The sequence below is a fragment of the Meles meles genome, chromosome 16 (assembly GCF_922984935.1).
Source record: "Meles meles chromosome 16, mMelMel3.1 paternal haplotype, whole genome shotgun sequence".
Classification (NCBI taxonomy): domain Eukaryota; kingdom Metazoa; phylum Chordata; class Mammalia; order Carnivora; family Mustelidae; genus Meles; species Meles meles.
In genome coordinates this window covers 70,979,165-71,004,425 of record NC_060081.1, presented here as the reverse complement: position 1 = coordinate 71,004,425, position 25,261 = coordinate 70,979,165, and the positions used below count along the sequence as shown (strand labels likewise).

At 40.5% G+C, this 25,261-nt stretch overlaps 1 protein-coding gene and 1 pseudogene across 1 annotated transcript in view; one reads left to right on the top strand and one right to left on the bottom strand.

Annotated features, from left to right (window-relative positions):
• Positions 1–25,261, bottom strand: part of CSE1L (chromosome segregation 1 like) — a 49,679-nt gene that overhangs the window by 22,019 nt on the left and 2,399 nt on the right. Inside the window, exons 2-8 of the mRNA XM_045981301.1 lie at positions 11,608–11,703; positions 8,669–8,811; positions 5,773–5,874; positions 5,549–5,694; positions 4,778–4,868; positions 2,550–2,657; positions 876–968 (exon numbers count right to left, since the gene is read on the bottom strand). Coding sequence (XP_045837257.1) covers positions 876–968; positions 2,550–2,657; positions 4,778–4,868; positions 5,549–5,694; positions 5,773–5,874; positions 8,669–8,811; positions 11,608–11,698 — 774 coding nt within the window. The 5' untranslated portion in view covers positions 11,699–11,703. The remainder of the gene's footprint in view (positions 1–875; positions 969–2,549; positions 2,658–4,777; positions 4,869–5,548; positions 5,695–5,772; positions 5,875–8,668; positions 8,812–11,607; positions 11,704–25,261) is intronic.
• On the top strand, positions 15,364–16,785 carry LOC123926934 (annotated as a pseudogene).

The following is a 25,261-nucleotide window of genomic DNA, read 5'->3' as shown; positions in this document are numbered from 1 at the left end:
CTGTGAATCTACCTAGGCCAGGCCACAATAAGAGTAATTCTGTGTGCCAGAAATAACCAAATATAAACTGAATTTAAATAAAAAATAATTTTAAAAAATAATAATCAAACATAGACTATGCCACATAATAAAATACTACTTATATTCTTGGATTCTACCTATTAATAGTGTAAGAGTAACACAATTCTTAGGAACCAAAACTAAAATGTTCATTAGAATGTGCAACTCTCAGTCTCTGGGTGCTGAGTTTGAGCCCCATGTTGGTGAGATTTTACTTAAAAAATAAATAAACAGGAGCACCTGGGTGGCTCAGTCGGTTAAGCATCTGCCTTCACCTAGGCAAGATCCCTAGGTCCTGGGACTGAGCCCCACATCAGGCTTCTGGCTCAGTAAGGAGTCTATTTCTCCTTCTCCCTCTCCCCACTGCTTCCCCTGCTTATACTCTCTCTCTCTGTCAAATAAATAAGTAAAATCTTTAAAAAATTAAATAAATAAATAAATGCTCTTGGGACGCCTGGGTGGCTCAGTCAGTTAAGTCTCTGCCTCTGGCTCAGGTGATGATCCCGAGGTCTTGGGATCAAGTCCTTCATTGGGGGGGGGGGTCCCTGCTCAGTGGGGAACCTGCCTCTCCCTCCCCTGCATGTGCTCGCTTTCTGACAAATAAATAAATAAAATCTTTAAAAAAATAAAATAATATATAAATGCTCTCAGATAACTATTTCATTTTCTGAAGTCTAACTATATTCCAAGGCTTTGAGGGGAGACTTTTTATTTTACACTTTTAAATATGGAGGTTTAATCAAAATCTAATATTATATTTCAAATAATTCTTCATTTAAAACAGAGCTACCTGTGAAACATTTTTAAATACTTACATCAGTTTGTAGAAGCTTATTATCTAACGTCAAGAGGGTATGGAAATTGTTCATCCAAGTTTCCATATTATCTTCAAAAAACTCAGGGAGGTCCTAAAGAATAAACACTGACTTGAGATTTTTGATTAAAATTAATGTTATTTTAGTCAGCTTTGCCCCCATCCCAAAGAGGCTTAAGTCCACACTCCTCAGCCTGAGCCAACCATTAACTATTTAGACAAGAACTCTTTATTCCAGGGGCACACCGGTGGCTTAGTCATTAAGCGTCTGCCTTCGGCTCAGGTCATGACCCCAGAGTCCTGGGATCAAGACCCACAGGAAGTCTGCTTCTCCCTCTCCCACTCCCCCTGCTCGTGTTCCCTCTCTCTCTCTGTCAAATAAATAATAAAATCTTAAAAAAAAAAAAAATTCTTTATTCCGGCCAGGTCTGGCAGCTGAGTAAACCACTGTCTATCTGGTTCATACACTTCCAACTACAAATGATGTCACCTAGTTCCTGTCCCAATCTAAATTCACTTATTCTTTCAAGGTCCAGCTAAGACTGTTATGAAGCCTTTCCTTAGAAAAACTCAAGTGCTTACCAGTATCCTTCTTCCTTTTCCTTTCTCAACTATCACATCTATTGTGAGAAGACCACCAATTCAGACTGTCTTATACAGCTACTGACTTCCCATGTGACTGTACTGCCTTCTTAATGAGGGATAAGTCACTCCAAGGATAAAGATTATGGCTCCTTTCTTTGGGCTTCCAGACTATGCCTAACAAGTCATTAAGAGCCTCATCCTAACTGATTTCTAAGAAGTAGAATTCAAAAGAAGATGCAAGCAAAAACAGTGATATCTTTTAAGTAAAAATTTCTCCAACTGGTGCCCAGCTGAACACCGATGCGGGGATACCATTTTGCGCTGTTTATCTCCTATTCTGCCTGTTCCTTTCAGAGAACGCTCCTCCTACCACTGTGCGTATAATCATGTTATGAGGAGGAAGTTCAGTACTTGGCCCTGGCTGTGAGCAAGGAAAAGGCCAGACTGTTCCTCTTGCATCTCAGTACAGTAATATGCACCGTAAGACCCCTCTTCTCGTTCCTGGAGCACTGAATCTTAAAGTAATGATGCAAGAACAAAAAGAATGGAGGCCACTGTCTCAGTAGCAAGACGGTGAGCAGGCATTTTCTACCAGAAGTCTATGGCTGTTTCCTCAGAAATGCCATTGGTTCTTACACCTTCCCAAACCTGGTTTTTTGGCATTTGGTCTCCCATGTGTCAATACAAGCCTTTTTGTATAAGTTAGCCAAAGACCTCTAACCAAAACACTGTTCTTCCGGTGTTAGTATCCACTTAAATGAGTTAAAGAGAAAGGCCTGAGAATATGATCTCTCCGTACCTTCAATAATACAGTATACAGGGTGACTGTCCAAAACAGTGTTCAGGAAGTAGGGTCCTCTAAGTTATTAGACCATAAGAAAAAGCTACCTCTCCCCGTGAAGTGTCCTAGAAATATCTCTAGGAATGACTATAAAATGGAACACTACTTATAGACAAAAAATGGGAGGGGAGTCAGAAAAACACTAATTTCTTTCAGAAAAATCAATGCTGGCAAAGAAGTCTTTATTAATTGAAAACCTGTATATTTGATATCAAAGAATCAAAAGCAAGAAATATTAAAAAAACTTACCTGAAAGTTTAAACTATAGAACAATTTTGAGATAAGGATCAAGGAAGAAAAAAGAATCCTTAGGGCAGAGGCATCATTTGCATGGGTACTGCAGAGTTCAATAGTGGCCTTAGGAAGGAATTTAGGGACATGGTTTTAGTGTACCGTAAACTTAAGTGAAACAGGCTGATGCTATATATCCTCTCCAAAATTTGGCTTTTAAATAGTAGTATACAGTCATTGAAAAGATTCTGAAAAATACGTTACAACAGTATGTATTTTTAAACTGTCCATACTAGCACTACTAAAAGTCCAGTGTTAACACTTGGACTAGATCCTTCCACTCTCCTTTGTGTATATAAATGTATTACAAAACTATCTTTATATGCTCTCACTAAATGATTCCCCTGGCATCTAAGTTGTTTCAAATTATTTGTTACTCTAACTGCAATAAACAGGCTTATCTATAAAACTATGCACACTGCTAATTTTCATAGTAAATGTATTAACCAAAGCAGATGAGAATGCTATGAGCACAGATTTTGCAAGCCAGATGGACCTAGATATAATCCAGACTCCGTTGCTCATAATGAGCACTACTTTAAGCAAGTAAGTTATTTTACTGAGCCCCAATCTCATGTATAATCTGAAAATAATACCTGCCTCAGAGAGAGAAAATGAGAATGAAGAAATATACATGTGATGTACAGTACCTTTGAATACTATGTAAAAGACACACAACAAATGATACTTCTTATATTGTGGAGTAAAGAAATACGAATATTAAGGTTTTCTGAATGAAATGTCAAACTCCAGACAGTACTATTTATAATACAATGGACAGGACACAAGAATGTTCAATTCACTGCACTCTAACACTTTTAACACCAGTAGAAAGAAATGAAGAATCTTTATCAACCTAATAGGTAGAAAATATTGATTATATATGTTTTGTCCAATTTTATTTTTTTAGTTAAAAGATAAGCCATCAGTAAGACATCCTAACAATGAAAAACGCAATGCACATAACATATCTTAGAAAGTTTTGAAAATCAGAAAACTTTCCTTTTTGAAAAAAGGAAATGAGCAGCTTTTCCAGAGTTAGCAAAACTGGGCTTGACGCTTGGCTCCTTTTTTATTAGCTGTGTGATACTGAACCTTCTTTCCCTGTCTGAAAAAAGAGGTTAAGAATATATCTATTTCGGGGGCACCTGGGAGGCTCAGTCGGTTAAGCATCTGCCTTCAGCTCAGGTCAAGATCCCAGAGTCCTGGGATCAAGCCCTGTGTTGGGCTCCCTGCTCTGTGGGGAGTCTGCTTCTCCCTCTCCTCACTCGCTCTCATCTCTGTCACTATCTCTTTCTCTCTCAAATAAATAAGTAATCTTTAAAAAAAAAAATAGAATGTATCTCTTTTGAGGCCCCTGGCTAACTCACTGGGCAGAGCATGTAACAAAATGGGGTAGGGGGCGGATCTGGCCAACTGAAACAGTGGACCATATGACTCTTGATCTCAAGGTTATAAGTTCGAGCCCCAAGGTGGATATAGAGGTTACTTTAAAAAAAAAAAAATTACCTCTTTCAATCTCCCTTTCAATTCTCACAGAGATGAAGAACATGTTTAAGAAAATAGCCTATGCAGGGGCGCCTGGGTGGCTCAGTGGGTTAAAGCCCCTGCTTTCAGCTCAGGCCATGATTTCAGGGTCCTGGGATCGAGCCCCACATCGGGCTCTGCTCAGTGGGGAGCCTGCTTCCCCCTCTCTCTCTGCCTGCCTCTCTGCCTACTTGTGATCTCTGTCCGTCAAATAAATAAATAAAATCTTAAAAAAAAAAAGGAAAGAAAAGTCAATGTTAAAAAAAAATAGCCTATGCAATATAAAAGGATGTATAATGTATGAATTAATCACCTAAACTACACAGTCAAATCAAAATGGGGAGCAATTCCTTTAGAGATGCATACTCAAATACTTGAGTAAAATACAATGCCTGGGATTTGCTTTTAAACATTCCTACAAAATGAGGGGAAGGGAAGAAAAAAAAGTAATACTGTTAAATTTGTATAATACATACATGGCGGGGGTCATTAGGTCGTCTTCTCTGTTTCTGTGTAGGTTTGGAATTTTTCAAAAGCAATGTTGGTCTAAATATTATCTACCTAGACTTTCAAAGTATTCTCTTAAAATTTACGTAAGTAATTAAGCAATTTAAAATATTAAGTAATTTTAAAGTATCACCAAGATGTTATTCCATTACCTTAAATAGATTAGTCAAAGGCAAAGCAAAGGCATCCAGAACAAGTTTAATTTCAGTCCATAACTCATTTGACTTAAATTCATGGCGATATCTAAAAAATTAAGGTAAAACAGGTAAATTTACAAGTTTCTATGTAATAACTTTGGGTCTTCAAGGACAGATTAGAGAAAAACCCATGGCTACACAGCTTTCTGAAATTCAAAGGGATTTCTTGGTTTTCTTTTTAAAGGCATCAAGCAGTTTATTGAGACCTTATTTCACAGTAATATAGCTACATGAAATAAACATCCCACTTAAGAAACATAATAATGAACTGAGAAGCTTATCTCTTATTCTAAGACTACCAAATTCAAAGGAATGACAATAGTCACTATCTATATATACAACAAAAGCATCTGAAAAAAGCATTTTAAAAACATGAATTTACGAGGGACCTGGCAGTCTCAGTCAGTAGAGCATGTGCCATTTGGATCTTGGGGTCCTGAGTTGAGCCCCAGGTTGGGTGTACAGATTACTTAAAAATAAAATCTTTACGGAGCACCTGGGTGGCTCAGTCATTTAAGCATCCAACTCTTGATTTTGGCTCAGGCTACGATCTCAGGGTGGTGAGATCAAGCCCCACGGCAGGCTCCTGACTCAGCAGGGAGCTGGCTTGAGATTTTCTCTCCCTCTCCTTCTGCTCCTTCCCCAACATGCACGCTCTCTCTAAATAAATAAAATCCTAAATAATACATGGACTCTTTAAAAAAAGAAGTATGAATTTATCAATACCTTTTAAATAAAGAATGTGCTGTACGAAGGACTCCATTAATAACATGGAAATCTCCACTCTGAAACCGATTCACCATTTCTGTCAACAAGTCAGGCCACTTCTGTGGAAAATCTTCTCTGCCAATAATGCTAATAGCATCACTTAACTGGGGGAAGGAAAAAAATGAATTAAATGAAAGTTCCACGAACAAGCCTCCTTCTTAAACAACTGGGCCTTCCATTACCTGCTTCTGAATTTGCTCTGGGCTGCTCAGCATCAAGTGCACTATGTTGGCTTTAATGGCCACTCGGTCAGCTTCACAAATCTTATTCAGTTCATCTTCAACCTAAAAGCAAACCATCAACGGCAAGTAGCATAAGTCCATATCCAAGACCATGTCTATGGGTTTAAAGAGAAAATAGAACCAATTTCTTTTTTTCTGGTTTTCTAAGAAAAACCACAAAGGAAGGCAGGGCCTTCCCTCTACATGAATGGGTCACAGATTCCTTTAATAATCTGATGGAAGCATCAACTCTTCCACAGAAAAACATACACACTCTGATGCCCATTAAGAGTCTCAGTTCCAAACGTAACCTGTCAGAACATGCGGTGAAAATCTTTACAAATCCGCACTGCCCAGCCCACATTCATCTTCAGAAGCTTCGATCTGACTCTCACTCTAGGTCAGAGGTCTTTTCAGTGAAAATTCTTGACCATTACCAGTTTAAATGCATCCAGGACTACATCACTCAAAGAGGTTCTCAAAGTCTCATTAGTTTTACAAATCAAGAGAAAGGAAGAGGGCTAGCATGTCAGCAAGTAGAGGGATGGATGTTTAAACATTCTTCACTACATGAAGTTACACTTGACTACACAAGCTTAAAAACAGTATTTACTACTTTCTGAACGCTTTCACAAAATGAAGACAGAAGAATTCTAGGGGCACCTGAATGGCTCAGTTGGTTAAGTGGCTCCCCTCAGCTCAGGTCATGATCCCAGGGTCTTAGGATCAACCCCACGTCAGGCTCCTGCTCAGTGGGAAGCTGGTCCTCCCTCCCTCTCTCTCTGTGTCAAATAAATATATAAAATCTTAAAAAAGTGGGGGGTGCGCCTGGGTGGCTCAGTGGGTTGGGCCTCTGCCTTCAGCTCAGGTCATGATCTTAGGGTCCTGGGATCGAGCCCCACATCGGGCTCTCTGCTCAGCGGGGAGCCTGCTTCCTCCTCTCTCTGCCTGCCTCTCTGCCTACGTGATCTCTGTCAAATAAATAAATAAAATCTTAAAAAAAAAAAGGTGCTCGCTTCGGCAGCACATATACTAAAAAAAAAAAAAAAAGAAGCAGCATTCTAAATAAATATTTAGGCAGATTTAAAGTTGACATTTTAGAAAAACTGATGATTTTTCTCAACTTTATTTCTAAATTTCATTACTGCTATCACTTCAAAACAACTGTCATTTTTTTTCTTTATCCTAAGCCAGGGTTTCCTCCGCCTCAGCGTTATTGGCATTCTGGGCCCAAATCTTTGTTATGAGAATGGTTTTGTACACTGTAAGATGGTTAGCAGCATCCCTCGTTTCTACCCACTAGATGGCAGTAACACTCCCCCCCCACACCTGTGACAACCAAAACCTCTAAGATCTCTGTGGGCAAAATTACCCTCCATTAAGAACCCCTGAGCTAGGGGCACCTGGGTGGCTCAGCGGGTTAAAGCCTCTGCCTTCGGCTCGGGTCATGATCCCAGGGTCCTGGGATCAAGTCCCGCATCAGGCTCTCTGCTCAGCAGGGAGCCTGCTTCCCCCCCCTCTCTCTGCCTGCCTCTCTGCCTACTTGTGATCTCTGTCTGTCAAATAAATAAATAAAATCTTTTAAAAAAAGAAAGAAAGAAAGAAAGAACCCCTGAGCTAAGGTAGGGAAAATATCTTAATTTCTTAATTCCTAATTTTATACCATCATTAAACTTGCAGTACAGGGGTGCCTGGGTCAGTTAAGTGGTTGCCTTTGGCTCAGGTCATGATCCCAGGGCTCTGGGATGGAGCGCTATATCCAACTCCCTGCTCAATGGAGAGTCTGCTTCTCTAATTTCCCTCTGCCTGCCCTTCCCCCTGCTTGTGCTCTCTCTCTCTCAAATAAATAAAATCTTTAAAAAAAAAAACAAAAAACTTGCAGTACAATGGAATTCACCTTAAAATTAGAATATATATTTCTATATCCCTTATCAAAAACTCCAACAAATCTAAATTATTTTGCACTCTACAAATTTTTAATATATTTAATGAGGTTTTTATACTGTATTTAATTTTCTTCTCATCCACAATAGAAACTGCTTCAATTATTCAGTAAGGTGTGTCTTCCCACACAATGTCTCTTTCTTTGACAATGAGCTAACGTTTAAATTTAACCAGAATGGAAGCAAAAACCAAGTCTCACGCACTAGCAACCTGGGTTAGGAAGTTCAAGTAATCTGTATGAACTCAAATGAAACAACAGGAACTTTGAAAAAGCAACCTATTTAATTTTTACCAAGTCTTTCAGAATTCCTGTATAGACAATCGTGTCATCTGTGAACAAAGATAGTTTTAGGTTTTCCTTCCCAGTCAGTAGCACCTTTTACTTCCTGTTATTCCATCGACAAGGACAATTACATCATCCAGTACAATGTTGAGAAGGAGGGATAAGAGGGGACATCCTTGGTTTGTACCACACCTTAATGGAAAAGCTCCAACTTTCTCACCATTAAGTAGGGTATTAGCTCTAGCCTGCTGGTAGGTAGTTTTATCAAGTTAAGAAAGTTCTACTCCCAGTTTACTGACAGTTTTATTCACGATGGGTGCAGGATCTGTTAAATGCCTTTTCTGTATCTATTGATATGATCATGTGATTTTTCTTTTGTCAGTTTATTAACAGTCTTACATTAACTGATTTCTGAATGCTGAACCCGCCTTGCATTCCTGGGATATATCCCACTTGGTCATGGTGTGTAATTCTTTTTACATCTTTTTGGATTTGATCTACATCTACATATTTTGTTGAGGAGGTTCTACTTAATTTTATCTTTAATCTGTGTCTGAATCTTTCAGGAGCACTGCATATAAATCTTATAAAAATGCAGGTTGTTAGACCATGTGTTCACAAAATACTTACAATTCTCCAGTTTCTTTTAATGTAGTTCTTGAATGTTACTGAGGCACAAACTTTGATAACATTATCCTGGGACTTTTCCAGCAATGTTAAAAGCAACAGTGGGTAGTTCTGATTTCCTTCTACAGATTCAAGAAACTTCTCAGCTGTAAAAGAATTTCTATGTTAGAAGATTTGACATTATAACCAAGTCTTTCCATTTTATATCTATGTAGATCTGTGATTAAAAATCAAGAAATCGGGGTGCCTGGGTGGCTCAGTTAAGCATCTGCCTTCAGCTCAGGGCATGATCCCAGGGTCCTGGGCTTGAGCCCCAAATCAGACTGCCTACTCAGTGAAGAGCCTGCTTCTTCCTCTCCCTCTGCAGCTTCTCCCAGCTTGTGCTCTGTCAAATAAATAAAATCTATAAACAAAGAAGGTCCCTAAATTAGGTAATTTGTCTAAGATCACATAGCTAGATTTCATCCCTGAAAAAGTTTTAGTCCAGTCCTATTCTATCACACTAGCCCCCAGTTTTTGTCTCAAACTAAACATTTCTAGTATGAGCAAAAATTATTATTCAAAGATTTTACCCACATATTTTCAACTCCTACCACACTTAGAGATAAGAAATCTCCCAGGTTTCGGGGTGCCTGGGTAGCTCAGTCAGTTAAGCGCTGGATTCTTGATTCTCTGCCCCTCCACCTGGCACCTATGCACACGTTCCCTCTAAAATAAAGCCCTGCACCAGACTCCCTGCTCATTGGGAGTCTGCTTCTCCCTCTCCCTCTGTGCATGTGCGCTCTCGCTCTCGTAAAATAAATGAAATCTTTATTATTTCCCTAAGATTTATTTATTTGTGAGAGAGAGACAGAGAGAGAGAAAGAGAAAGTGAATGAGCATACAAGTAGGGGAGCTGCAAGTAGTCAGAGAAACAGGTTCCCCTGCTGAGCAAGGAGCCTGATGTGGCACCTGATCCCAGTAACCCTGTGATCATGACCTAAGCTGAAGGCAGAGGCTTAACTGAGCCACTCAGGCGTCCCTAAATAAAATCTTAAAAAAAAAAAAAAGAACTCTCCAAGGTTTACAGATCACACAAGTGAAGGTATAGCGTTTCTTCTTCATAAATTTCATTGAAAAGGTCTGCCATTAGCATCTCTTATTTTCTATAGTATTATGACTTAATATCTCTCTTCTTTCTGAACTGAATCCCAAGAGTTTGACTTCCACCTTCAAATCTTCCCTGCTTTGTGTCCATCATGTCTTTCTTAAAAGATAAGGAGTGCTAAACTTAAAAATACTTTCCAGGAGGGGACACACAATGGTTTTGTAGGAGTCTGGGAGGTTTTGGTTGTCTTCTCTTAGTGGTTAGCACTGCATACAGGGCAGTGATCCCCATGATCTGGGGGAAAGCCCATGCAGTGTGCCAAGTCTCTTTCTTAAATTGTAATCAATATCCTGAAAGAAATCTCATGAGTTTAAGTTGAATTATTTCTGTGTTCATTTCCTTCAACTTGCTCACAGAATATTCACACAGACATGTTTCTATACATTCAAGGAGACTCAAAATGTTTTCCAGTTCATTTGGACCAGTTTATCTCAATAACCAAGAGAGCACAGCGGTGTCTGTAAGCTGGATCTACTACATATTTCAACTTCCAGATCATTTTCTAGAAACATTGAGTCGGTCTAGTACCAATCCCGGAGAAATGCTACGTTCGTAACTCAATCCAGAAACATCAATTTATTCCCACACTCTGTCCTGAATTCATATAATAGTAACACCCTCGCCTTACAAAGACAAAATTATTAAAAATAATTTTAATAGACAGGGTTTGCAGAGGCTTTCTGGGGAAGTCTAAGAAGATTAGAGCCATTAATTTCCCTTCCTCCAAGAACATGTTACCTTTTTAAGCACTAATGGGAAAAGCCACAATTCTCCCTCTCAGATATCATAAACACTGTTCTAGAACAGAATGGATGCATTAACATGTTTACAGTTCTATTTATTATATATAATAGATAATTGCAACACACACACACATTCACTTGTGTCTTTGTGGAGGCATTCTAAAATCCTCTCTGTGAGCATGCACATTGGTTAGTTCTGAAGAAGCAGGTTGATACCTAGTTAATAATGGTTCACATCAAGAATCATCTACTGACTACCCACCCACAAGACACATCTCGCCCTCAGAAGGAGTTTGCTTGGCTTGCATGGTATTTCAAATTTTTTGAAGTGAGATGCTATCACTTAAAAATGAGGACATTTCACATTTCACAGAAATGTCGTATTTTTCAAATAAAGCTGGAAATCGGATTTTGCAAAAGTGGTTTGAAACCCTAAAGCTAACATATAAATCACGTGAAATTACCAATCCTCTCTTCACCTGCCTCCCTCATTTTTACCTTCACATTTGAGTCCTGTGGACATCTGAGCTTACAATTCTAAGCTACCACTAAGTTTCTAACAGAAAGTGGTCAAATACAGGAGGGAAGAACCCTGGGTCTTAAAATGTATTAATTAAATCAAACCCAACATGGGGATTAAGAGACAGCATCTCATTACCTGGTTTAATTCATTTAATCACTTTTTAGGCAATTAACTCTCATCTCTATGTCCTAATTATTGTATCTCTAGAACAGGCAGGTGTGGGGATTTTCAGAAAGATGAAGGAACAAAGTATTCTAGACATACTAGTAATTTTTAATCCCAGAAGATGCCAAACAAAATCTATTTTACTTAAAAAACAAAACCAAACCAAAAATACACCACATCACCATATGTTATAGCAGCTGTAAGCAGCCAAGCCCACACTTTACAAGCAAAGAATGAAAAAGAAACTATGCCCAAGAATCAAGTGTTAAATCTTTTTTTTACTTTATAAATACAGATAGATTATGCAAAGGTTTTCATCACCCGTTAAAGAATAAATCAAACCACAAAACAATATTCTCTTTACCTGGACGTCTGATGGCAGGATCAGGATCAAGAGTTTTCTTTAAGTATTCTGTTAGTGTTTGCAAATTTGCATCGCTGAGCTCCATTGCCATAGAACCTAAAACAGAAAGTGAGCTTCGGTAAATTGGTCACATTGGGAAACAATGATTTACATAATACTTTTTTTTTTTTTTTAATATTTTACTTATTTGACAGAGAAATCACAACTAGACAGGGAGGCAGGCAGAGAGAGAGGAGGAAGCAAGCTCCCCACGGAGCAGAGAGCCCGATGCGGGGCTCAATCCCAGGACCCTGGGATCATGACCTGAGCCGAAGGCAGAGGCTTTAATCCACTGAGCCACCCGGGCGCCCCAAGAGAATACTTTTATACAATGGGTTCTCCCCTCTCTGAAAGTCATCCATTTGTTATGTTTTAAGGTATGGGCTATAAGCCTCACTCAGCTGAGGCAAGGTTCCAGAAGATAAGATGGACTTTTCTGAGACAATAGTGAGCTAATTTTGAGATGAAGAAGAAAAAACATACCACAAACTCAAGAAGAGGCACAGAAAAACAAAGGTGAAGAACTGATCAAACTCATCATAAAGTTTGTCAGATTTAATGCTTAAAAAAAGGGCAAATGAGGGGTTTAAATAAAAGACTCACTAGGAACTTTTTTTTGTAAGGCCCACCATGAGAAATGACCATTTTAAGCAGTAAATAAGGATCCCATAAAGAGTTCTGAGATTAAAGAAACCAGAATAAATTTCTTGGTGTACAACATGCAATCACAGGACTGACAACAAACCAGATGCTGAGAATTTATACCTGGGCAGAGAATTCTGGGATTCAGAAGATGACGGCTGTGATTATGATTAAAAATCAACTTTCAACACCAAAACCAAAGATAAGCAAGTGGGACTACATCAAGCTTCTGCAGAGGGGTGCCTGGGTGGCTCAGTAGGTTAAGCAGCTGCCTTCAGTTCAGGTCATGATCCCAAAGTCCTGAGATCCAGTCCCACATTGGGCTCCTTGCTCAGCAGGGAGGCTTGCTTCTCCCTCTGCCTGCCACTCTGTCTGCCTGTGCTCTCTTTCTCTAACAAATAAATAAAATCTTAAAAAAAAAAAACCCACAAAACTCAAAAAGCAAAAAAGTACATAAAAATTATATATATATATATATAAAAAACATATATAGTTAAAAATGGGCAGAGGATTTGAATATTTTCCCGAGACATACAGATGGCCAACAGGTACATGAAAAGGTTCTCCGCATCACTAACCATCAGGGAAATGCAAATCAAAACCACAATGAGACTTCACCTCATTCCAGTTAGAATGGCTGTCATCAAAAAGATAAGAAATAACAAGAATTGGCAGGGATGTGCAGAGAAGGAAACGCTTGTGCAGTGTTGGTGGTAAACTGGTGCAGTCACTATGGAAATCTGTGTGGAGGTTCCTCAAAAAAAAGAACTACCACATGATCCAGAAATTCCACTTCTGGCAGTGCCTGGGTGGCTCAAGTGGCTGAGTGTTGGACTCTTGGTTTCGACTCAGGCCCAGGTCCTCATCTCAGGGTCATGGGGTCCAGCCCTGCCTCCAGCTCTGCACTGGGCTGGGCTATGCTTATTCCTCTCCCTCCGCCTCTGCCTTCCCACCGCCGCAGCTCCTGTCACCGCACACATGCTTTCTTCCTCTCAAATACATAAAATCTTGGGGTGCCTGGGTGGCTCAGTCGGTTAAGTGTCTACCTTTGGGCAAGGTCCTGAGATCAGCCCTGCATCAGGCTCCCAGCTCAGTGGGAGCCCGCTTCTATTTCTCTTTCTGCAGCTCCGCCTGCTTGTGCTCTCTTGTTCGCTCCCTCTCAAATAAATCTTTTTTTTTTTTTTAAAGATTTTATTTATTTATTTGACAGACAGAGAGAGATCACAAGTAGGCAGAGAGGCAGGCAGAGAGAGGAGGAAGCAGGCTCCCTGCGGAGCAGAGAGCCCGATGCGGGGCTTGATCCCAGGACCCTGGGATCATGACCTGAGCCGATGGCAGAGGCTTTAACCCACTGAGCCACCCAGGCGCCCCTCAAATAAATCTTGAAGAACAAAATAAATAAATAAATAAATAAATAAATAAAATCTTAAAAAAAAAAAAAATTACATTTCTGGGTATTTATCCAAAGGAAATGAAGCACAAATTCAAAAAGACATCTGTACCCATGAAACAAATAATACATTCTATGGGGCTCTCTGCTCAGCAGGGAGCCTGCTCCCTGCCTCTGTCTACTTGTGATTTCTCTGTCAAATAAATAAATAAAATCTTTTTTAAAAATCTGTAATTATGTGTAGAGATGGATGTTAACTAGACTTACTGTGGTCATTTCACAATATATGTAAGTGTATTATTATGTTGTACACCCAAATCTAATGGTAATATATCAATTGTATCTTTAAATCTCAATAAAGCAGCAACTACTTTTTAAATATTCAAAGCTTAAACAACACCAAACATAAATCACAGAATACACTGCCACCAACCAAAAAAATTTACATTTTACATCTAATATATTACAAATTATAAGCTAAATATATGGCTTATATACACTTAAGTGATATCATAAAGCTAAGAAACACACAGAAGAAATAGCGCATATGTATAAATTACAAGAGTGTGGGCACACATCATGTCCCATAAACAAAAAAACTTGAGAACACTATAAAATAGGACGTTGTGATCTCTGAGTTCTTGGTGAGTAGATAAAATTAAATGCAAAACAACAGAACTTTCTGGGGCAATAAAAATGTTCTAAAACCGTAATGTGAGTATGGTGATGGATGCACAACTGTGTAAAATTAATGACAGTCACCAAAAAGTACACTAAGATGAATTCACAGTACGTTATATTTCAATAAAGCTATTTTTTAAAACTGTATTTGTTTCTTTGGGGTGGGGCGGAAAGGGAGGCGGAGCAGTGGGAGATGGGAGAGAGAATCTTAAGCATGCACCACGCCCAGCACAAGCCCAAACAAGGCTTGATCTTATGACCCTGAGATCATAACCTGAACTGAAATCAGGAGTCGAACGGGGCTTAACCTACTGAGCCACCCAGGTGCCCCTAAAACTGCACTAGCTCCCAGGGAACCCAGGGAAATGTAGTCTTCTCAGGGCATCCATGCACCAAACTTAATTTGGGGTTTCTATGACAAGAAAAAGATTAAGGATTAAGTATGTAATAATTTTTGTAAAACATAATAAAGCTAAGTGGAAAAGATCAAATACACCACAATTCAAATTATGTGAAAAAAATTTAGGGGCACCTGGCAGGTTCAGTTGGTAGAGCATGCCACTCTTAATCTTGGGAGTTTTAAGTCCCACAGTGGGTATAGAGGTTACTTAAAAATAAATTCTTAGGGGCGCCTGGGTGGTTCAGTGGGTTAAAGCCTCTGCCTTCAGCTCAGGTCATGATCCCAGGGTCCTGGGCTTGAGTCCCTTCATCGGGCTCTCTGCTCAGCAGGAAGCCTGCTTCCCTTCCTCTCTCTCTGCCTGCCTCTCTGCCTACTTGTGATCTGTCAAATAAATAAATAAACTCTTTAAATAAATAAATTCTTAAATTTACATATACCCCAATACATAGAAAAACTAAAACTAAACTCCAAAACGTAAACAACAGTACAGTTGATGTGATGAACACTGGACATTTTTTTTCTTTTCGTATTCTACTAGATTCTCCCAATATCTTACAACTACTATATGTATCACATTTGCAATGAGAAAGTTATTAAGGAAGCAAACACCATGGCGAAGGCCAGGGATAAGAGCAGGAGCCGAGGAGAGACAGACCTAAAATGGAAAGCAACCGCTGAAGAACCTCAGGGGGCTACAGTGGCTGAGGATGGAGTGACAGAAAGCGGGGTCCAACCCCTGAAAGTGGCCGCCTTCCCCCCAGGCTTCAGCATTTCAGAAATTAAGAACAAACAAGAGCTACATTTAATGTTCACGCGGTGGAAACAGCAGCAATGTAAGAAAAAGTTGGCAATTAAGAAAAAACTTAAGAGAGAAAGGGGCGCCAGGTGGCTCAGTCGGTAAGTGTCTGCCTTTGGCTCAGGTCATGATCCCCCGCATCAGGCTCTCTGCTCTACAAGGAGCCTGCTTCTCCCTCTCCCATTCCCCCTGCTTGTGTTCCCTCTCCCAATGTTTCTGTCAAATAAATAAATTAAAAAAAAAAAAAAGAAAGAAAAAGAAAGAAAGAGAAGCTCTTGGTAATAAGGCTCCACTAAAGCCTATACCAAAGACCATTGACAACCAGAGAGCATACGATGAAAAGAGGTTGCTTAGGATGACGCTACAGATGAATTTGCTTCTTACTTCAACAGACAAACTTCTCCCAAGATTCTCATCGCAACATCAGACAGACCTCATGGGAGAACAGTATGACTCTGTGAACAGCTCTCCAGTTTTACCAAACTCACATGTTTATTACAGAAGAGGACTGGCTCTGAAAAACATTATTCCACAGTGCATTTCAAGAGACTGCACAAATCTGATCATTATTAATGAGGATCGTAAAACACCAAATGGATTAATTCTAAGTCACTTGCAATATGGCTCAACTGCTCATTTTAAAATGAGCAGTGTTCATTTGCGTAAAGAAATTAAGAGAAAGGGGGCGCCTGGGTGGCCCAGTCATTAGGCATCCACCTTCAGCTCAGGTCATGATCCTAGCGTCCTAGGATGGAGCCCTGCATCCAGCTCCCTCCTCAGCAGGAGGCCTGCTTCTCCCTCTCCTACTCCCCCGGCTTCTGTTGCCTCTGTCACTGTCTCTCTGTGTCAAATAAATTGAAAAAAAAAAAAAAAAATTAAGAGAAGAGGCAAGGACCCTATAGAACACATACCTGAAATAATTTTGAATAACTTTAAAACAGGCTGGGTCATTCTGTTGGACGTATGTTTGCATCTCTCTTTCCCCATAATCTGCAGTTCATAGGGAGGGAAGTTGCCACATTCCACAATCAACGGGACTATATCTTCTTCAGACTTCATAGGTATATATTCAAGAGTGAAAAGAAAGTGGGAATTCAAGAACTTGGACCACGTTTTACCATAAAATTAAGATCTCTTCAGAAAGGAACCTTTGATTCTAAATATGGAGACTATGAATGGGTCCATAAACCCCAGGAAATGGATACAAGTAGAAGAAAATGCCATTTATAAAGTACTGAAGGAATAGTATTGAATTGTGCTAAACAGGCCTATCCTGGATTTATGACAGAAGACCCTTTTCAAAATGTCATTTACTGGTTTCGTAAACCTTTTCATGTGTGGACAAGATATCAAGTGCCAGGAATTACCATTCGCTGTCTATGTAGCAAATTCAAATAAAAGTCATTTTGGTGAATTAAAAAATAAGAAAGTTATTAAAATTCTATTTTTTTAAAGATTTTATTTATTTGAGAGAGAGAATGAGAGAGCAAACACAACCCAGAGGCAGAGGGAGAAGCAGACTCCCCGCTGAGCAGGGAGCCAGACGCAAGGCTCTATCCCAGAACCCTGGGATTATGACCTGAGCTGAAAGCAGATGTTTAACCACCTGAGCCACCAAGGCGCCTCTTTTATTGTATTTTTAAAATGACTCTGTTGGGGTGCCTGAGTGGCTCACTCAGTTAAGCAGCTGCCTTCAACTCAGGTCATGATTCCCAGGGCCTTGGAATGGAGCCCCACATCAGGATCCCTGCTCAGTGGGGAGCCTGCTTCTCCCACTCCCTGCCGCTCTGCCTGCTTGTGCTAGCTCTCTGTCAAATAAATAAAATCTTTAAAGATTTTATTTATTTATTTGACAGAGAGATCACGAGTAGGCAGAGAGGCAGGCAAAGAGAGAGGAGGAAGCAGGCTCCCCACTGAGCAGAGAGCCTGACGTGGGACTCAATCCCAGGACCCTGAGATCATGACCTGAGCCGAAGGCAGAGACTTAACCCACTGAGCCACCCAGGCGCCCTCAAAGAAATAAAATCTTTAAAATAAATAATTAAATAAAATGAATCTGTCAAAGGTTAATTAAATTCAGACTCTCAAAGGAACTTATTTAAACATTAGTTGGAAGACAAAACATAACTTCAATGCCAGCTATAGACTGTAATCCCTTTCCTGCAGTTTTGACATCCAAAAGTCTAAAACTGAAAGTTACTGTGTGTTTTTTTTTTTTAAGAGGTCCCAAGCTCAGCATGAAGCCCAATGCTGGGCTTGAACTCACAACCCTGAGCGGAGATCAAGAGTCAACTGAGCCACCCCGTGCCCCTTGTTGTCGTTGTTGTTTTAAAGTTTGACAAACTCATTTTGCAGCAAAACCTGGCCCAAAGTGCCTGAGGCTATAAATAAAGTATCTTACTTAGTATATAAACTTTTTTTACTTAAGAAATGTGGGGGCGCCTGGGTGGCTCAGTTGGTTAAGACACTGCCTTCGGCTCAGGTCATGATCCTGGAATCCTGGCACCCAGCCCCGCATCCGGCTCCCTGCTCCAGAGGCAGAGAGTCTGCTTCTCCCTCTGACTCTCCCCCTTCCCCCCTTCATATGCTTTCTCTCTCTCACACACATTCTTTCTCTAATAAATTTTTTTTTAAATCTTTAAAAAAAAAGAAATATTAATGTGTTTGATTGCACAGTGCTACCCCACACCCCACAGGAAAGTTGCATAATCCACAATATGTGCTTCCAAAAAGAAACCCTGACACATGTTTGTTCTCTAGAGTAGAGGTGCTAAATGAATCACAAACAGTAACTTCACTGCTAGGAAGTTATTAAGAGAGTCACTTGGCCTACATTTGCATGTGGGCCAAGATTTCTAAGAGGCCGTTTTTAGCTAAATTTGAAGGATACATAGAACTGGAAAGGTAAAGTAGAATGAAGACCCATCTCATACAAGAACTAGTGTGAGCAAAGAAACAGGAAAAATACATAGCTCCTTTGGAGAACAGAGGAACCGGAGGCTGAGATCAAATCATATAGTTTCCTCAATAGTTTGCTGAAGAGTTTCATGACTTAATGTACAACAGGAAGGCATTAAAGGATTTTTGGAATGAGTAAAAACTTAATGAAAGTGGAGTATATGAGGGGTGCCTGGGTGGCTCAGTGGGTTAAAGCCTCTGCCTTCGGCTCAGGTCATGATCCTGGGTCCTCGGATCCAGACCCGCATCGGAGCTCTCTGCTCAGCTGGGAGCCTGCTTCCCCCACCTCTCTCTGTCAAATAAATAAATAAAATCTTAAAAAAAAGAAAAGAGGGGCGCCTGGGTGGCTCAGCGGGTTAAAGCCTCTGCCTTCAGCTCAGGTCATGATCCCGGGGTGCTGGGATCGAGCCCCGCATCGGGCTCTCTGCTCAGTGGGGAGCCTGCTTCCTCCTCTCTCTCTGCCTGCCTCTCTGCCTACTTGTAATCTCTATCTGTCAAATAAATAAATCTTTAAAAAAAAAAAAAAAGAATTTAAAGAAAAGAAAAGAAAGTGGAGTATATGAACGTTGGGCTGGCAATGATTTGCAGAATGGAGCTGAGAAGAACAAGTGAAGATGTGTTAGGACACTTTTTTTTTTTTTTTTAAACTGGGGGAAGGCAAGATGGGATCAGGAGGGAGACAAACTATAAGAGAATCTTAATCTCACAAAACAAACTGAGGGTTGCGGGGGGCGGGGGGGTGGTCGTGGGGCAGAGGGTGGTGGGGTTATGGACATCAGGGAGGGTATGTGCTATGGGGAGTGCTGTGAAGTAAGCCTGACCATTCACAGACCTATACCCATGGGGCAAATAATACATTATATGTTAATAAAAAAAAAATTTAAGGAGCGTCTGGGTGGCTTAGTGGGTTAAAGTCTCTGCCTTCGGTTCAGGTCATGATCCCAGGGTCCTGGGATTGAGCATCGCATCGGGCTCTCTGCTCAGAGGGGATCCTGCTTCCCCCACCTCTCTCTGCCTGCCTCTCAGCCTACTTGTGATCTCTATCAAACAAATAAAATCTTTTAAAAAAATTTAAAAAATATAAATTGGGAGAAAAGCACAATGGCAGATGTTTTGTACAGCTTGTATCATTTCATATGATAACCATTTTACATATAAGGAGACTCGGAGAGATTAACTAACTTGCCCCAAATCACACATAGTTATAAAAGTCAGATTCAAATCAGTCTGACTCTATAAGGTCTACGCTCTTCCTATTAACTAAAACGATCTCTCGGGGGAAATAATAATGACAGGGGACTGAACTAGAGTGGAAACACTGGGCTTAGCGTAGAAAGGTCATCTTGACCGGAGGGGGCGGTCAGCTAATGCTCCAGACAAGGGCCATAGCTAATGCTGTGCTTGTGCAGCATATCCCTCCACAGCCAGAAACTACAAACTTCTGAGGAGAATGATTTGTTTGAAACTATCCATATTCTCCTTGCTCATCTTTTCCTTTAACTGGAAAACGTTTCTATCATAAGGGAAGCCAATATTCTTATTCAGTAGATTCCTCCATCTATCTATTCACTTCCTTTGACCCAGTGCAAACCACTCTATGGCATGAATATCAAATACCACTCAACCATACACACACTTTGAGAGGCTACCCTTCCTGAGTTGTTTGTTTTTTTTAAGATTTTATTTATTTATTTGATGGACAAGATCACAAGTAGGCAGAGAGGCACCCAGGCGCCCCCCCCCCCCCTTTCTGAGTTTTAGATCAAAACTTTGGAAAATAGGGCCCCTGGGTAGCTCAGTCATTAAGCATCTGCCTCTGGCTCAGGTCATTATCCCAGCGTCCTGGGATCGAGCCCGCATCAGGCTCCCTGCTCAGCGGGAGGCCTGCTTCTCCCTCTCCTGCTCCCCTTGTTTGTGTTCCCTCTCTCTGTCAAATAAATAAATAAAATCTTAAAAAACAAAAAAACAAACTTTGGAAAATGCAGGGGCACCGGGCTGGCTCAATCAGTAAAGCATGTGACTCTTGATCTTGTGATTTTGAGTTCAAGCCACATGCTGGATGTAGAGATTTCTTAAAAACAAAAAAAAAATTTTTTTAAGATTTCAAGATTTTTTATATTTTATTTTTTAAGTAATTTCCACACCCAACGTGGTGCTCAAACTCACAACCCTGAGATCAAGAGTCACATGCTCCTCTAAGACAGTCAGATGCCCCTTAAATATAAAATCTTAAAAAAAAAAAAAAAGTTCGGAAAATGCTACACATTATATTCCCCTTCTTTTGGAGATTCACTTTAAAGGTTTCAGGAACTCAAACAATAAGTTATCAGTTTAATGTTGTTTAATCCAGAGTTCCCCCAATTACTTGGCCACAGAACTACTTTATTATATAAAACTTTGGAAAGAGGTGCTTGGGTGGGTCAGTGGGTTAAGCGTTCGCCTTTGGTTCGGGTCATGATCCCAGCCAAGGTCCTGTGATGGAGCCCTGTGTCGGCTTCCCTGCTCAGCAGCGGAGTCTGCTTCTCCCTCTCCCTCTGCTCGTGTGCTCTCTCTCTCCCAAATAAATAAAATATTAAAAACAAAACAACTTTGGAAAGTAATTTAATCAATTCATTTCCCATTCTTTTTTTGTGCTGAAATGTTTAATCTGTTATGAAATCATGAAAGTTTGCTATTGCCAAGCAAAATCATTTACATCAGTGTGTGAGCAAAAAAAAAAAAAAAAAAAAAAAACAAAAAAAAAAACCACCCCAAAACAAAACCCTGTCTTTCTTTGCCACACAAATTTGTTCTGCCTTTTGAAATTTATGCAAGGCAACATGCTAGAAACTGTGTATATGTGTTGGGAGGATTACAGAGATTAACTGGGTCTATTCTGTTGAGTTTTAAAAAATATATCCTTTATTTATTTTTTAGTATATGTGCTGCCGAAGCGAGCACTATATCCTTTATTTATTTTTTAAAGTAGGCTCCATGCCCCGCATGGGGCCAAAGCAAGCCTTGATCTCACCACCCTGAGATCAAGACCTGAGCGAAGATCAAGAGTCCTGACACTTAACCGACAGCCATGCAGGAACCCCCATCCTGTTGAGTTTAATACACTCCTCAGTAATACTACATTTCACTAACTTTCTTTTCTTTTTTTTAAAGATTTACTTACTTTAGGGAGAGAAAGAGAGCACGCGTGCTTGCGAGCAGGGGATGGGGCAGAGGGAGAGGAACAGAAAGAATCCTTAAGCAGATTCCTCACTGAGCTCCGATCCCCACACAGGGCTCGATCCCAGGACCCTGAGATTATGTCAAGCAGAAATCAAGAGCCAATCGCTCAACCCACTAAGCCATCCAGGCACCCAACTAACTTTCTTCATTATGTTCTTAAAGCACTAAATATATCTCAACAAAATCTCTTATATTCCTCATAATTAGCCATATTAAAATTGATCCAGGGTGCCTAGGTGGCTCAGTCATTAAGCGTTTGCCTTCGACTCAGGTCATGATCCAAAGGTCAGGGGATCGAGCCCCACATGGGCTCCCTGCTCAGCGGGAAGCCTGCTTCTCCCTCTCCCAATCCCCCTGATTGTGTTCCCTCTCTTGCTATGTCTCCCTGTGTCAAATAAATAAATAAAATCTTTAAAAAAAAATCCAAACTCTTGGGGCACCTGGGTGGCTCAGTTGGTTAAACAACCGACTTGTAATTGTAGCTCAGGTCATGATTTCATGGGTCGTAAGATCGAGCCCCAAGTCGGGCTCCATAGCAGGGAGTTTGCTTGAGATTTTTCTCCCTCTGCCCCTCCCCTCCATGTGAACTCTTTCTAGCACATGCACTCTTTCTTTCTTTAAAAATAAATCTCAAAAAGAAAAAAACAAAACAAAACAAAAAACCCAAAATCCACACTCTACCATGGCAGAATCCCATGCAATCTGACACCTCTCAACCTCATTTACTTTCTTTAGGCTTCTTTTTGGCTCTAAGTTCAAGCCATAAAGCCCTCCCTCTGTTGCATGAAGCAGCCCAGACTGTTCTCCAAGCTGTAATAACGCTCTTCCCTCTAATTTGGGTATCATTCAGCTGTCAGCCCACTGTCAACTCCTCAAAAGGGCCTTTTACCATTAGCATCTATCTTGTTCCTATTACACTATTTTTTTAAAAAAATTTTTTTAAGATTTTTATTTACTTATTAATTTGACAAAGAGATAGATCACAAGTAGGCAGAGAGGCAGGCAGAGAGAGAGGGAGAAGCAGGCTCCCCACTGAGAAGAGAGCCCAATGAGGGGCTTGATCCCAGGATCCTGGGATCATGACCTGAGCTGAAGGCAGAGGCCTAACCCACTGAGCCACCCAGGCACACCCCCCCCCCCGCCATTACACTATTAACAGCAGTAACCATCATCTGAAGTATCTTTGATATTCTTGTCATCCTTATTGTAAGCTCCTTAGGGCAGGGACTTTGTAGGTCTTGTCTTTGTCGTGCCTGGCACACAGAAGATACTCAGTAAGCATTTGTTGAATGAATTAAAGGATGAGTCAGTATGTCGTTTAACGAAGTAAAACAGGAGTTCTCAGTGTATATTACAGACTATTCTTCGAGGGTCACTTACGAGGAGCCCCAACTTAACATGGGAACTCTTACATCTGCAAGATAAAAAAATGACAACTCAACCACCAGAATGAACGTCTGTTCATTCAGAAGTTTTTCAAGAAGTGAATCTGAAATTCGTCCTGTATTACTGTTCACATATGCCAGTGCTTGTACTCTTGTCTCAGGGCTTTCCACTTACTCTTCCACTTGCCTGAACAGCTCTGACTCTGGAGAGATGCATGGCTCACTGCCCACTTCATTCGGGTCTCTTTCCAAGGTCAAGATGCCTTCCTGGACCATCCTAGCTAAACGATGACCCATCCCAGTTATTCTCCATTCCCTTACTATTTTTCCAAGTTCCAAACTTCCAAATTTTGTACGGCTACCACTTTGCTTTCTTGTACAGGCTTTGTGTTTCGTTCACTTCAGTGTCCCTAGTGCTTTACAATAGTGATAGGTATCTACCACATATTTCTTGTACTATTTTCAAAAGCTGCACTCCCTTAATTTTTTCCATCAAAAACATTCCATCATTCTACACGTTTGTTTTGATCAATCGACTGTGACTACAGGAAGAGGTGGGGACAACAGACTCTAAGACCACACGATAGAACAACCCTAAAATGACAAAGTTTAGGTACTAAGCAGGACTATTTGTAAGTTTAAAAAAAAAAGTGGGGGTGCATGGGGATATATAAATATGCATGCAACAATTCCTGAAAGTCAAAATACTACACAGATCCTTGCGTTCAGTAATATTTGTCAACAAGCCTTTTTTGTATCTCCCTAGTGATAATGACTAAAAAAACAAATGATAGGGGCGCCTGGGTGGACCAGTCAGTTAAGCGTCTGCCTTTGGCTCAGGTCATGATTTCAAGGGTCCTGGGATCCAGCCCTGTATAAGTCTCCCTGCTCGGTGGGGAATCTGCTTCTCCCCCATCTCTCTGCCCTCCCCCCACTTGTGTGTGTGGTGCTTCCTAATAAATAAATAAATAAAATCTTTAAAAAGAAATTGTGGGGGCGCCTGGGCAGCTCAGTGGGTTAAGCCTCTGCCTTTGGCTCAGGTCATGATCTCAGGGTCCTGGAATCGAGCCCCACATCGGTCTCTCTGCTCAGCAGGGAGCCTGCTTCCCCCTCTCTCTCTACTTGCCTCTCTACTTGTGATCTCTCTCTATATATCAAATAAATAAAAAATCTTTAAAAAAAATAAGATAAAAAAATAAAAAGAAATTGTGGGGTGCCTGGGTGGCTCCGTCACTAGGCATCTGCCTTCAGCTCAGGTCATGATCCCAGGGTCCAGGGATCGAGCCCCAGATAGGGTTCGCCGCTCAGTGGGAAGCTTGCTTCTCCCTCTCCCACTCTCCCTGCTTGTGTTCCCTCTCTTGCTGTGTCTCTGTCAAATAAATAAAATTTAAAAAAAAAAAAATGATAAGCTTAACCCACATTTGGGAAAGCGTGAAAAATCAAGTAACTTTAGAGAATATTCCACAGGTATTCACAATATATTGGCAAGATCAATGTCTAATTAAGCTATCTAATTTGGCCACAGGTGAAAGTACTATGACTCTTGAAAATATCAGCAATATGTAAATGTAGAAAGTGTTATTGATTTTTTAAAAAAGATTTTATTTATTCCTTAGAGAGAGAAAGACAGAGCACACACACAAGCAGGGAGGAAAGGCAGAGGGAGAAGCAGACTCCCCGCTGAGCTGGGAGCTCGATGTGGGTCTCAATCCCAGGACCAGGAGATCAGGATCTGAGCCGAAGGCAGATGCTTAACCATCTGCGCCACCCAGACACCCTGTGTTACCGATTTTAAAATAAAGATTCAAACTTGAAATGGAAAATTCATTATTTTGCCTTTATACGAGGTACGTTACTTTTTCCACAGATCTTTGGAAATCCCTACCAATTCGGTTAAAAACAAAAACACATGTACCACAAGAAATCAGTGATGACAGACTTATCTAAATTCCAAGTTCTTCTTATTGAATGAATGGCTGGACCTATATGTCTAGCCTCTTCCCACAGGCCCTCAGTTATGGATGAAGACTTTAGGAACACAGACTCTGCTTTCCAAGGCCATCTCACAGACATCTGTGACATAAGCTGATCCAAGATCTGTGCTTTTTCCTTAGATATTTCCTCCACATTAGAGAACATTCCTG